This window comes from Pithys albifrons, chromosome 7, assembly GCF_047495875.1.
Source record: "Pithys albifrons albifrons isolate INPA30051 chromosome 7, PitAlb_v1, whole genome shotgun sequence".
NCBI lineage: Eukaryota > Metazoa > Chordata > Aves > Passeriformes > Thamnophilidae > Pithys > Pithys albifrons.
In genome coordinates, this window is record NC_092464.1 from 45,134,964 (window position 1) to 45,147,949 (window position 12,986).

The window sequence follows — 12,986 nt, forward strand, 5'->3', positions numbered from 1 at the left end:
GCTGTAAACACAGTCATGAAGCAAGACATGAAAACTGTCTGGATAAAACCAAGGTCCCACTATAATAAATTTCTGAAAACCTGATTGCTTATGTACCACAGAAGACTTATATTCCTGTGGAAACTAAACTGGGAAGTGCAGCCTTGCTTTTAATGATGATTGTTTTTCAAATTGTACCTTTTTAATAGAAATTGACACTCAAACCATCAATCCTTGTCTGCTTTTAATATTAATAATATATTAATAATTCTATTAATAGTTTATATTATTAGTAATAATTATATATTGGCTTTCTCTTTCTGAGTGGAGGATATGTTGCTCAATATAGCTACAATTCTTATATTTCTGATGGAAAGTGGAGTGGCTTAATTGCTTCAGGTGAAGGAAGTGTCCTTTATTATGAGTTAGATTCTTTAATCAGGAGACTCCACCTGTTAATGACAGCCCCCCTGCCCTGCTGCCAGGTAAGGGGCAACACTGCCAGGCTGCCAATCCCACGGGATGGCGTTTGGGATGTATCTGTGGAAAACAGCTGCCCTGAAACCACACCGGCTCTCGCCACAGAGAAACTGTCTGCAAACCTCACAGTTTGTGTGTTCTACTAAAATTTTAGGTTTTAGTTTCCTACAGGAAGGGAACTTCCTATCAGGAGTTTATAGTTTACCATGGATTTGGTTCTAGAGCCTCCACACCAGTATTTTGCTTGATTGCTTTATTTTGAGCCTGTTGTTTTTCATTATGATTATATTGAGTTATGAGTGATTTCCATGCAAAGATTTGGACAGTATGTATAGGGATAAGTATATTTCCTTCTTCACCATCTGCTAAAGGACTTAGGCTTGTATTGAAACACTTGATTTTATTTTAGTGAGACTGTGTTTGTGGCTCTTTTCAGTTTGCTGTGCCCTCACTGAGGCTCAGTTTTCAGACAAAATGATAACCCTTTATTCTTCTTTGCACACATTAGTATTACATGTTGCTGATGAATGCAAATGGAAATTTACGCAGTGATTTGTGTAGTGATGCAAAGATGTCATTAAACTTACCAAAAAGAGGGAAAGTGTGAACAGTAAAGAACAATGAAGTTTAAGGTAGCATCTATTACACAAATAATAATAGTAGTCCCTTTTAAGTTATTTATTTATTATTGTTGTCCTGGCTTCTAATGCATTTTTTAACTTGTCAGTCCATGAAAGACATATAATTTCATGAATAGTTCACTGCCTGTATCTGAAAAGCCCAACACTCAAATCAAGTAGCCAGTAACAGGAACCACAAAGTGTAGCAGTATAAGATATCATTCTCTCTGCATGTGCACAGGAATTAGAAGCTCTTGCAAATGTCGATAATCCACCTGCTCATGGTATGGAGGTGGGAAAGCAAAAAAAGGGATAATAGATATACCTGAATCCAGCTGTAATGCAATCAGTATTCTTCAGGTGAGTCCTTCCCCAAGAAACAATGTGTAATTTAAAACACAAATTTAGTTGATGTGGAATGAGACTCCCAGGTTGCCAAGGCAGATCATGACTCTTGCATGTGCTGGCAGATGTAGCAAAAATCTCTCCAAGTTTCTCAGACAGTTAGGGAAAAAATGTATATATGTTGAAGGGCAGGCTAGAATTTGGAACATTTCTGTAACGGTGTGAGACATGGCTCAGGTAACATTGCAGATTGCTATTGGCAAAAGGGAATACCTCCATCCTATTTGCCTTTGTGCCTTTCCTCCATCTGCCTCCAGTGTGATGCACTCTCTCTCCCTTGTCAGCCCTAGCACACATTTGGACCCCTTTGCCAAGCCTGTACCACACCTTTCACCCAAGGGCAGGAAGCCACAGGATGACTCTCCAGCAGCATGAGGTTGTTACATTCACTCACCTTATTTCATAAAACTACTTCCTCAATGTTTTACTCTGCTGAATCTGGGCAATTTAGCAACACTGTCCTGCCATGCCTTCCTCCAAAGTACATGGGAAGTGACCTGCAAGGCTTTACAGGGTTTTGCTGTACTTTGAGTAGAGGCAGTAGAAATCAACCCAAAAGATGTTGCTATGTGTGACCCTGTGAAGACTGGTATATTTTCAGGATTGAGAGGCATTGTCATTCTGCTATTGTCAGTATGGATTCTTTAAGTTAACCAGTGGTGCTCCTATGGGGATATGTGTGCATTGCTACTCCAGTGGAGCTGCTAAGCAATTAAAGCTAAGCAGATCTGTGTAGGAAGCCCCCAGAGGAATCATGCATGTCTTGCTGCACAGTGAAGTCTGTCAGTACGTCATGATACAGCAGTGAGCAGGAAATGTGGGAAAATCTGCCTCTCTGGACTGCCAGCCTCCCTCACTGCTCTAGATTCTATACACATATTTGTGACTTGTAATGAGTTGTTGAATGACCTGCAAGATATGCCTGAAAAAAAAAATCTCTTCTTACAATTTGAGGAAGCACCATTATGATAAATACAGATTTTTAATTAAAACTGTGAAATGCACCACTCTTATACATGTATATAAGAGTGTATCAAATTATAAACTAAAGTAGAAACACAATGATTTGGGATCTTGTTCTTGATCATTGAACAGCTCCAATGTTCATTTGGAAAAAAAAAAGCTTTTTATTCTGCAAGCTGATTGTCTGGGAAAAGAATTTCAGCATAAAACCATGGATCCCCTACTATTGTAGCTTTCAAATTTCTGTTGTTCATTCAAATCCTGGTTTTCCAGAAGGGCCTTCTGCGTCATGAAGGTGAGCCATAAAGCAATAATTTGGTTGCGTAATTGATTGAATTGCAAATAACTGCAGACAAAAATTGTCCAGGAAGCTGTGGAAGTGCTAGACACTACAGTACACTTTACTGTGTGAGAGAAGAGAACTGACAGTAGGAACATAATGTGTCAATCCATAAAAAGCAGTTTGGTGGTTAGGAGTTGGCAGGGTTAACAGTTCCTTTGAGAACTGGAGGTAATTGGTTCATCCATAAACAGTGCTGCTACAGCTGCACAGAGAGTAGCTGTGCAAAGCAAATCTCCTGTTTATGTATTTCCAAATCAATGGTAGAGAGAACACAGCTTTTAGTCTCTCCAGCAGTGTCGGGTCCTGTCACAGTATGACAGCGAAAGGCAAATACAAATAATTTGATATCTGAGAATTGCTCCAAATCATCCCTTTAGACCTGCTGAGATGTGCCTACCACTCTGGTGCCAGGCTGAATTCTTCATAGCCTCCTTCTGGGTGGTTCTGCATGGTTATGCTCTATTTCAAAGAATTCATCCCTTTTTAGAACCACTTAATTCCATCTTACTTTATGCACTTGGCTGAAACACTGAACCAACTATCTAATGGCTCAAAGCTTTCCCTTAGCAGTCAGCAGGGAGAGAACATTTCCAGAAGGCAGTTAACACTATGGGTGGAACAAGTTGTTCTGGGAGATGCCTGTCCCTCTCCAGGGACTGTAGTGGAAATCAGGCACAATCAGGTCCTAATCAGACCACACACATCCAGAAAATGAATTAGTGTGTACCTGGGCATTAGTTTTTAGAACAACCATGAGATACTCTCAGATCTTCTGCAAGGTCTGACAAAACTACCCCCCCTTTCTGCACTATTAAATGCTGGGCAGGCACCCTGCTAAGCAGATTTGCAAAAAGACCTTGCTTCTCTTAATCCTCCAAAGTAAGGGACTTGTGATCAAGTCTGTAACACCCACTGTGCTTAACTGACCCTCTAAGTGTTTCTCACCTCTAATGATCCAAGAGTCAGAATAAAGGTGCTCCTGAACGTTGAACTTATTCCAAGAAAGTTGGCATTTGGAGAATAGTCATCTCTGTAGGGGATCTATCTACACAAATAATCACTAGGAAAGCTGATAGTCTTAAGCTATGTAATAAAAGAGATTTTCCCAAACTTGTTTCTGGTTGTCTTTAACACAGATAATACTCAAGACCAGTCAGGGAATGTGAGCGCAGCTTTCAGAGAAAAGCTGAACACAACTGTGAGGTCACAGGTTATTTCATTCCCACACCTCACTTCACCTGCACCATGGCTGAGAGTGATGGCAGTGCTGCGAATGGGAAATGCCACTTAGGCATATTTTTTTAATTGCATGCAGATATAAATTATTTTGATAGTTCCATTTTAGGGAATGTGAAAATAAGCAGGAGTGATAAATATAATCCAACAAGTACTGCTCTACTAGCATTCCTTTTTTATTAGTGTGCTTTCATTCTAGCTTCCCTGCAGAGTGATCATACCTGTACTTTTCTAGGAAGCTGTTTGTTTTTTCTTTCTGTGCCTACACATCAATTATATGGTTCCTCTAATTTCTTTGTAGGATTTTGATGATTTATCAGAAACAGATATAAGCAATGAGGATCAGCACCATCATATCAAGCCAGACCTGATGGAGGAGGAGCTTAAATCCAGGTTATTTCAGCTTGCTGCTAAAATGAGTGACAAGGAAACATCTTCTGGTGAAGAACAAGAGTCAGAACATGGAACAGATCCTGAAAACCAGAAAGAGAATTTGTCCTCAGAGGAAAATGGTAGAAGTATTCAGGAAGAGTTAAAGAAGGTAAGTGGTCATTGTAGAGAAGAGGAAACTGTAAAAGTTAGAATCCAGAAAGAGCAACTTCTGGTTAGAAAACTGAAGATAGTTGCTTAAAAGAACACTGAGGTCCCTTTTGCTGGGTCTGAGCCTGAAACCCTTGTGTAGACAAAAGTTCAGTTGTGTGTTCCTCTCTGTGAGGAACAGCCTACAGCATCAGTTTCAAGCAGGGAATTCAGCTTGTGCAACAAAATTTAACTGAGCAATATTAATGGAATTCTGTCAGTTTATACTGGCTGAGAATCAACTTCCATATTTTTATTTAAAAACACTTCCAGTTGTTTTTCTTTTCTCCTTGCTGATCAGCCAGTTTAAGTGTTTGTTTCCATCCTTTTAGTTCCTCCTCTCTTTTTAGTATCATTTAGTTCAGTCTGATACTATAGATTATTCTTTTGTCTCTCTACCAAAATATTTGTGCTTTAAAGCTGTCCAATCCTGTTACTCTGTCAGCTAATAGGCCTCTGGGAGTAGTAACATTTTTTTATGAAACTGAAATTCAATGTCCCTTCTGATAATGTGTGAGATCCTTCATTTGTGCCATTTCACCCTTACAATGCAATATCTTATTTCCATGATGCTCTACAGGACTTAAGTCTCCTCTCTTGCTTTTCGACCTCTGAATTTCTGTTCAGATCATGTGGTGTGTTTGAATTTGGTGCTATAGGAGCCCAGTACTGCCCCTTGCCAGTAAATCACTTATTTCTTAGATCCACTTGGGCTCATTCTACTCTGCTGCATCTTCACTTGCCTTTGGGGGTCTTACCTGCACAGCAGCTCAAATTTGACAAGGGATGTGGACAACTCGCTAAAGGAAATCTGTTTGTCATGGTTTGAAAAGTGTTTTGTTCAAATTATATAAAGAACAAATACACTGAGAGGTGAAAGATCAAGTCACCCAGGTGGACAATAGAGATGATGTCCAAGTGTGCAGGAGCAGTGTCAGGAAAGCCAATGCCCATCTGGAGTTGAATCTGGCAAGGGATGCAAAGGGAAACAGGAAGCCTTGTACAGGTATCTCAGCAGCAAAAGGCAGATGAGGGAAAGTTGGGCTCACTACTGCAGTGACCTGGTGACACACAACATGAAAAAGGTTGTTACACAATCTTGTTTTCATCTCAGGTAAGATTTTCGCTCAAGAATCCCAGGCAGCAGTGAAGGCTTACTCTTGGTAGAGGAGCATCAGGTTAGCAAATATTTCAACAAATAACACTTGCACAAATGTGTATGGCATCTGATGGAAATGCACTTACAAAGACCTGAGGGAACTGACCCATGTCATTGTGAGGCCACAGTTATTCATCTTTAAAAGATCATGGTAATCTGAGACATTCAGAACTATGAATATTGCTTATTTTGGCTTTAATAAGGCTTTTAACAGGCTCACGTAACATCCTCACAGACAAATGGAGCAAGTGAGGACTGTATGAGTAGACAGTGAGGAGAATTGAAACTGCCTGAATTGCTGGGCTGAAAGGACTGCAACGAGAGGCTTGAAATCGAACTGGGGCACAGTCACTAGAGGTGTACCCAGCACTATTTAACATCTTCACTATTGACAGAGACAATGAGAAACAGTGCACCCTCAATTAAGAGGAGCAGTTGATACATGAGATGGTCCTGTTGTTATTCAGAGGTTCTTCACAGGCTGGAGAAATGAGCCAACAGAACCTCATGCAAAAAAAGGAAATGCAAAGTTCTGCACTTGGAAAGGGATTGTCTTGTGTGCCTCCATTCAGTATTGGTGAGGCCGTTTCTGGAATGCTGTGTCCTGTTTGGGCTCCACAGTACAAGGAACACACGGAGATACTGAAGTGGGTCCAGTGAAGGACCATGGAAAGGATAAAAGGATCCGGGCATCTATCATTTGAGGAGAGACTGAGAAAAGTGACATTGCCTAGCCTAGAGAAGAGAAGGCTCAGGGAGGATCTCTTCAATGTCTTTAAATACCTGATGGGGGGAAGTGGGGGGTGTTTGATGTAGGAAATAAAGAAATGAAAGTTGAACTCTTTTAACTGACAGGAATAGAAGCAGTGGGCACAAACTGAAATACAAAAAATTCCATTGAAACTAAAAGCTTTTTCACTGTGATGGTGTTCAAGTACTGGAATAGGTTTCCCAGAGAGATTGTAGAGTGTGAGACCTTGGATTTAATCAGAATTTGACTGGACATAGCCCTGGGCAACCTGATCCAGTTGACTGGGCTTTGAGCAAATGGGTTGGATTCAGTGATCTCCCGAGGTCCTTCTCAAATTTAAGACTCTCTGATTCTGAGTTATTTAGCTATTGACTACACAGGACTGCAAGTACTTTTGTCATCATATATGCAGTTACCTCCATGATCTACACACCTTTCCAAGGAAATCACATAAAAGCTTTATCATCAGTGATTGTTAGCAGCATTCAGTTTGGTTTTCTTTGGTTCACAAAAGCAAAACAGCAATATCACATTATTCAGCAGCATATATAAGTTATCTGGGGTATAATATGATGCAGTTGAAGTCCAGAATTAAAGGCTGTAAACAGGGATTTCTGACATGCTCCTCTGGTGTGTACAGCACAGAAAATGGTACATGTATGTTTTGTGGTGTACTTATTCATCTGTGTGCATCTCCAAAGTTTTTTCAATTTCTAATTTTCTTGTTTCTTTAACATGTGTATGTGAGTTATTTACAATAAAGCAAAGATTGATACTTTTTCCTACAATAAGATTTTCTTAAATTGAAAAAAAAAAAAAGAACAGGCATATCATGTTCAGCAAAGAGGGAATGCTTTGAGTTTCTGATTCTTTATTGGATTTGGAAGAAAAAAAAAGGCTTAGTTATTAGTGCTCACAGTATATATTCTTTTTGGCTATAATAAAGAAATCAGAATACCCCAGTACTCTTTATTGTCTAGACTTCAAAGGAAGTTTTCTTTAGTCTTCTGATCTCGTAAACTTATTCTGGAACACATTAGCAACCTTAAATCACTGGGAATTTCTAGTTCTGGTACACCTCGCTATAGAAAAAGACTCCAAAAAATCTAGAGGTTTTGAATCACTTAAAATTAAATATCTGTGGGTCATAAAAATCTGACTTTCACCTCTTGTCACCTTTAGAAATCTGGCCTTCTGTTTTCAGTGGAAGCTGGGAATCTCACATAGTCACACCTTGAGCTGATGCTTTTAGAAGGCACTTAATACATTAAGATCTGAAGCAATGGTAAAAATTGTCACTTCTTGAGTGGAGAGTTAGCTGAAGTTATTAGGCATTTATGGGTTCTTAGTTCTCACTTCAATCTGAGATTTTGTGCTGTATATCTGCCTTTAAGAAGCAAATTTGAATATTATGACCTTTGAGTTAATTATTTAGTTCATGTGGGATACATGAAGATTTAGGTGGGTATTAATTACCACAACTTAATTTTGTGGCTTAGGCTTAAATCTTCTTAGGTCTTCAGCACAATAATTTTTATTATCTCTCAGTTTGCAATTGCCTAAAATGATCTTGTGGAGATTCACAGCTCTCATTTTAAAACAATCAAAATCTTACAGCAGACTTGTTTTTATGGAAAATATTTTGTGGTTATTAAGCTACAGAAGTAGTTCATGGTCTTTCAGGAGTGTGTAGAACCCTGAAAAGTCTGTTTTAGTTGTGCAGTGAAAGGCCATGGTTTTCAACCAAAGCCAAGCTCAGGGGAGAGTTGGCCTTCAGTTTTGGTGAAACATCTTGCACAATGATTTGCACAGCTCTTTCTGTTGTGCTCTTTTTTTTTTTGTTGGGGGCATTTTGTTTGTTTGTTTGTTTTTTGATTCACTCCCGCCAAACCCTAAACAAAAGCCTAAAGAAAAAGGCAAACTGTAAATCCCCTTGGAACTATCTTAATGATACCGATCCTGTGAGTGGCAAGCATGATAAATGGGATGCATTTAGTTCCTGCTGTCCCCTCTCCATTCTCTTTCTCTTTTAATGCTTTCATGAAGATAAATGGGTTGGGTCTATATTTCATGGTGTATGCCAGAATTACACTCTAGAAGGCCATTTCAGCAGGCTGTGTTTTGAATGCAGACTGTCACTGTGATCACTTTATCAGAAATTACAGAGATACTGTTTAAAATAAGGAATCGACCCTGCCATTTTTGCAAACTGATCCATAACATAAAAACTGACATAGTTGTTTAAACCTCGAGTTTTTCTTTTTGGCTCCTTCTTTGTACTACAACTTGCCTAAGATAAGCAAATGAGCAAGCAAGTTAAACTTCTGTTGTAAAGTTGAGTTTCTCTCCTCTTCACAGTAGCTTGATGCAACCTGCTGTGTGCTTGAGGAATTTCTTTTAATCCTGTTACACATTTAGTTCTGTTCAGAGAAACTTATAACCAAGGTTTCATAACTTTTTTTTAAATGCTGCTGTTATCTGTTGGCATTATTACATGACACTGTAGCTTTCTGAATGACAACCTCTAAATGAGTTTGTTAAATAGCACAATGGGATCCTGTTTCCCAAGTGAAACCTCACAAGTTTCTTGACAGTTTGAATAACAGCATAAATAATCTTTCCATAAAATATTTATGCTTCCATTCTCTGGAAACATTTTGTTCATCTTCAATTTCATAAAGCTTTATTTTGGGGAAAGTACATACTACAAACAACATTTTTGTGTGGATTTGTGCCAGAGGTCTATATTCATTTCAAGAGAATGCAGCTTATATTTTTCACAAGGTAAATTAGATCTGTGCAACTACTGGGATAATGAGATTGACACTTGTTAGAACATCTGCCCGGTCCCTCTCTTTAGCAAGAGGGTTGCCAGTAGCTGTGCATGTGGGTGTGTTACTGCAGCAGAGGAGGCAGCCACTCCCAGGGGTGGTGGTTGCCCGTGGCTGCGCCTGGGGATGGCCTTAGAGAGCATGGCCAGAACTCGGGAAGGGAGGTCAGGTGAGGAAGGGCTCGTGAGACTTGGTTACTGGAGAGGTACATGCTCACAGCCATGATGGAGCTGGAGAATGGCATTGGACATGCACAGGTCAGTGAATCCCTGCTGTGTATGGCAGATCTGTTAAAGCATCATGAGGGATGTCTGCGATGTTGTAAGAGCAGCGCTGCAGTAATGAGGCAGCCTGTGTCTAGTTCTTGTGGTCATTATCTTGTAAATCCCTGAACTCCTGGGTATTTTGGCGGGTGTGTTTGTCTGTGCAAGGGTTAATAGGAAACTGCCATCCAACTTCATAGGTCTGAAAGCTTTAGAAGTGTCTGAGTAAAAGCTCCTAAAGGAGTCAGAACCACATGGATCATGTAGGCAAGGAAACATTATAGTGTTAGTACAGTAGCTTTACTTCATTGCTACTATTATGGGAATAACCCTGAACACTGTAGTTCATTGATATCTTCCTGGATTAACAACTTGGAAGATACTTGTGTGTCTCATTTCACATTTTTGTATGCAAGGTGCTCAGACTAATCCTTGTGTTTTGATGGATCATCACTTTTAAGATTATATGAATTATCTGGGCAGTTTTTCAAAGTCCAGGTTGAAAACTGAATGTGGGCAGCATTGTAAAAAGTGATCTTTAAGGTTTATGAACTGCAGATAACCTATGCACAGGATTTTGAATGACAGCAGGGAAAAAAATACTTTGGATCAGGAAAGTGAAATTCTTCCAAAAGAGGTATGAGACATTGGGTGAATGGATTCAAAGTTTTAAGTTCTCAATTTAACACAGCAGTCAGGTATAGTTCAGTTCTAAACTCAGGAGAAAGTTGTTTACTGGGTAAAGATCACATTTAAGAGAGTTCTCCCATGTATTATTTATCAGTCTTCAGTATGAAATATCAAGTTGAACCTAAGTTTATTTTGTCAAAATCTGAGTCTTCAGTTTCAAGCATTAAGACCATAAACACTCATTTTTTAAAGTTTTCAAAAGCAAGTAGTGATCTTTGTGGTCCTCCAATTCTCGAAAATACTTCTATCCCAGTACAGCAAACAGGGTAACTGTGGTTGTGTCATTACTAAGGTAAAATCAGTTTAGTTTTAAGAGGCTTGTGTAAATTAGGGGGATTATGACAAGTGTCCTGGTCTTAATACCACTATAGAGTGGTATTAAGAAGGGTTTTACTTGTTCGTTTTGGGATGGTGAGTCCAGGAGAGACAGCAGCAAAACAGTAGGAAGTGATTTGGCACAAGGCATCTTACTGAACTTAGCCCAGGTGTTTCCCATATTAGCACCTGACTGTGGCATGAGTGAGGTACAGACCCTTTTACAACTAGAAACGTGTTCAAATTGCAGTCATGTAGACCCCAAACCTGAAGATATCTGGCTTTTCTTCTTCTTAACATTGCTGCAAAAGGCTTTTTTTTTCCATTGCTAGTGCCACTTTGTTTTGTGATGGTGGAAATTAGTATTTTCCCCTTGTTTCATTTTATAAAAAATGTGTGATTTGCAATATCTCTCTTAATGAGATCTGTTGTTCTAAATCCCACAAATGAAAATAAATTAGGCAGTGCTTTATTTTAAATAGTTTACTAATAAATGTAAAATCTAAACTTTATGGTATTTTATTCTCAGTAGTTTCTTTATCCTTGCTGTTCATCCCAAAGTTCCTTGTTAGTCTGAACCTATATAAATGTTAAACTCTGTAGCTGTTAATATAACTTTTCTGCCTTTTTATTTAACTGCTCTCCCACTATCTAGGAAAAACAAAAGGCTTTTGATCTTCATTTAAAGCTGCAGTTTTTATCCACTGTATTGCAGCAGGTGAGAAAGCTTTGTTTTGTCTATGTCTTCTTACATCTCTTATGTGGTAAGAGATGCCATAAAGTGATATTGAGGGTTTCCACATTTCCCAAGCAACATTGTCAAACTCAAAATGTTTTCCTGGAAATATCAGGCCTGGAAAGTCATACCTTCTGGCCACAGTCAAATAATCATTGCAGAAAATTACTTTATAATCACAGCTAGCCGTGGATTATGATGGGAGTGATGAGCATGAAGTAAACAGGTGGAGCAGACCGGCTCTCTTGTTTGGCTTTGTGATGAGAATTTGATTTTATCCATAAAGAAGAACAGAAAGCAAAGATAAGGTGTATGATCTCTCTATTCTCATGGACTCACCTGTATTAAGAAATGTGGAAGGAAATTTTCTGACCATAGTGGTCTTCAAAAATCTTTCTAAGCTCCCAATTTAAAAAAATAATCAAAACCCTTAATTCATTGTAGTTTGTACACAGTGAGTAGATAATTTCTCATTTTGCTGCTAGTGTCTGTTGCTTATCATTCTTCTGGGTGGAAAGAGGTTTCATATGCTGTGCTATTTGAGCCTCAGCTTATGAGGATCAATATCAAAAAAGATTTCATTATAATCCCTGAGCAAATATATGCTATTTTTAGTATGTCATATATCATTCTCTCAGTCATAAAATAAGAATTGTGATTTAGTGTCAAAAGTTGACGCTTAGTTTAGCAAACACTTCTCTCAACTTTTTCTTTTTTTCCTTACTCTCAGACTTAAATTTTGTTCTATGAATTTTAATCATCTTTTCATTATCTTGGTTTTATTTTGCAAAAATATCAGTGGTGATTTTAAAGAAAAATTATGTTTCCATTTGTGCAATGTCATCAGCCTGTGTCGTAGATCAGAATCCTGTGGATTTTAAAATGTACATATTTCCATTTCCTATTTGGTCCATAATATTTCACCTCTTGGAAAATTGCTTCCTTTCTTATGATTGTCAATAAATTGTCTCTGGAAATAAGGCATTACAAATTAATATACAAAACATCCATAACTGCATTAGGATTGAATTAGTAAAAATGTAATATTCACAATTACGTAGCATGAAGAGAGACTGTATTACTCTCTGTCACACTTTGGGGAATGTCAGTAGAAAAGTAGCTCTCAGTCTGAAGATAATTTTGCCTTCTTTTTCTAAAGAAGTGTCCATAAATGAAGATATTGACATTGAAGATCAAGGCAGGAAGTCTTATACTTGCACAGAAGATAAATTCCTTAATATCATAGTTTATCATAGTATATTTGTCTCCTATCAAGTATCAAGGCAAATTTTAGCCTTCTCCCCCCCCAGTCATTGTGGTAGTGCATGGTTAGGGCTCACTTTTAGGACAAAGCTCTTTTGAAGGTCAGGGTTGATGACTGTCATAGCTGGTTGGACATTGATGTCTGTTCCTCCCACACTGTGACTTCTGTCCCAGAGCTCGCTTTCCCATAAAGGACTTTTATTGGGCTTTTCAGGGCCTTCTCAAAGCTGCACAATGAACTCCCATAGGGTGGGGAGATGAGGGGAGCAGGTTTGGAGTTTGATTTTGCCTTCTCCCCAGCCCTCCTCAACTCCCTACAAAAAAAATGAGAGATATCAACTGCAAGACAGGCACATAACTCAGAGTGTGATGT

At 38.7% G+C, this 12,986-nt stretch overlaps 1 protein-coding gene across 5 annotated transcripts in view; it reads left to right on the plus strand.

The window, feature by feature from the left end:
- MYRIP (myosin VIIA and Rab interacting protein) overlaps nucleotides 1-12,986 on the plus strand; it is a 204,947-nt gene that overhangs the window by 176,029 nt on the left and 15,932 nt on the right. For 3 of the 5 annotated variants that reach the window (XM_071561329.1, XM_071561328.1, XM_071561331.1), the window contains exons 11-12: nucleotides 4,328-4,567; nucleotides 11,270-11,332. In XM_071561329.1, the coding sequence (XP_071417430.1) occupies nucleotides 4,328-4,567; nucleotides 11,270-11,332 (303 nt within the window). The remainder of the gene's footprint in view (nucleotides 1-4,327; nucleotides 4,568-11,269; nucleotides 11,333-12,986) is intronic. The other 2 variants (XM_071561330.1, XM_071561332.1) reach the window with 1 other exon arrangement.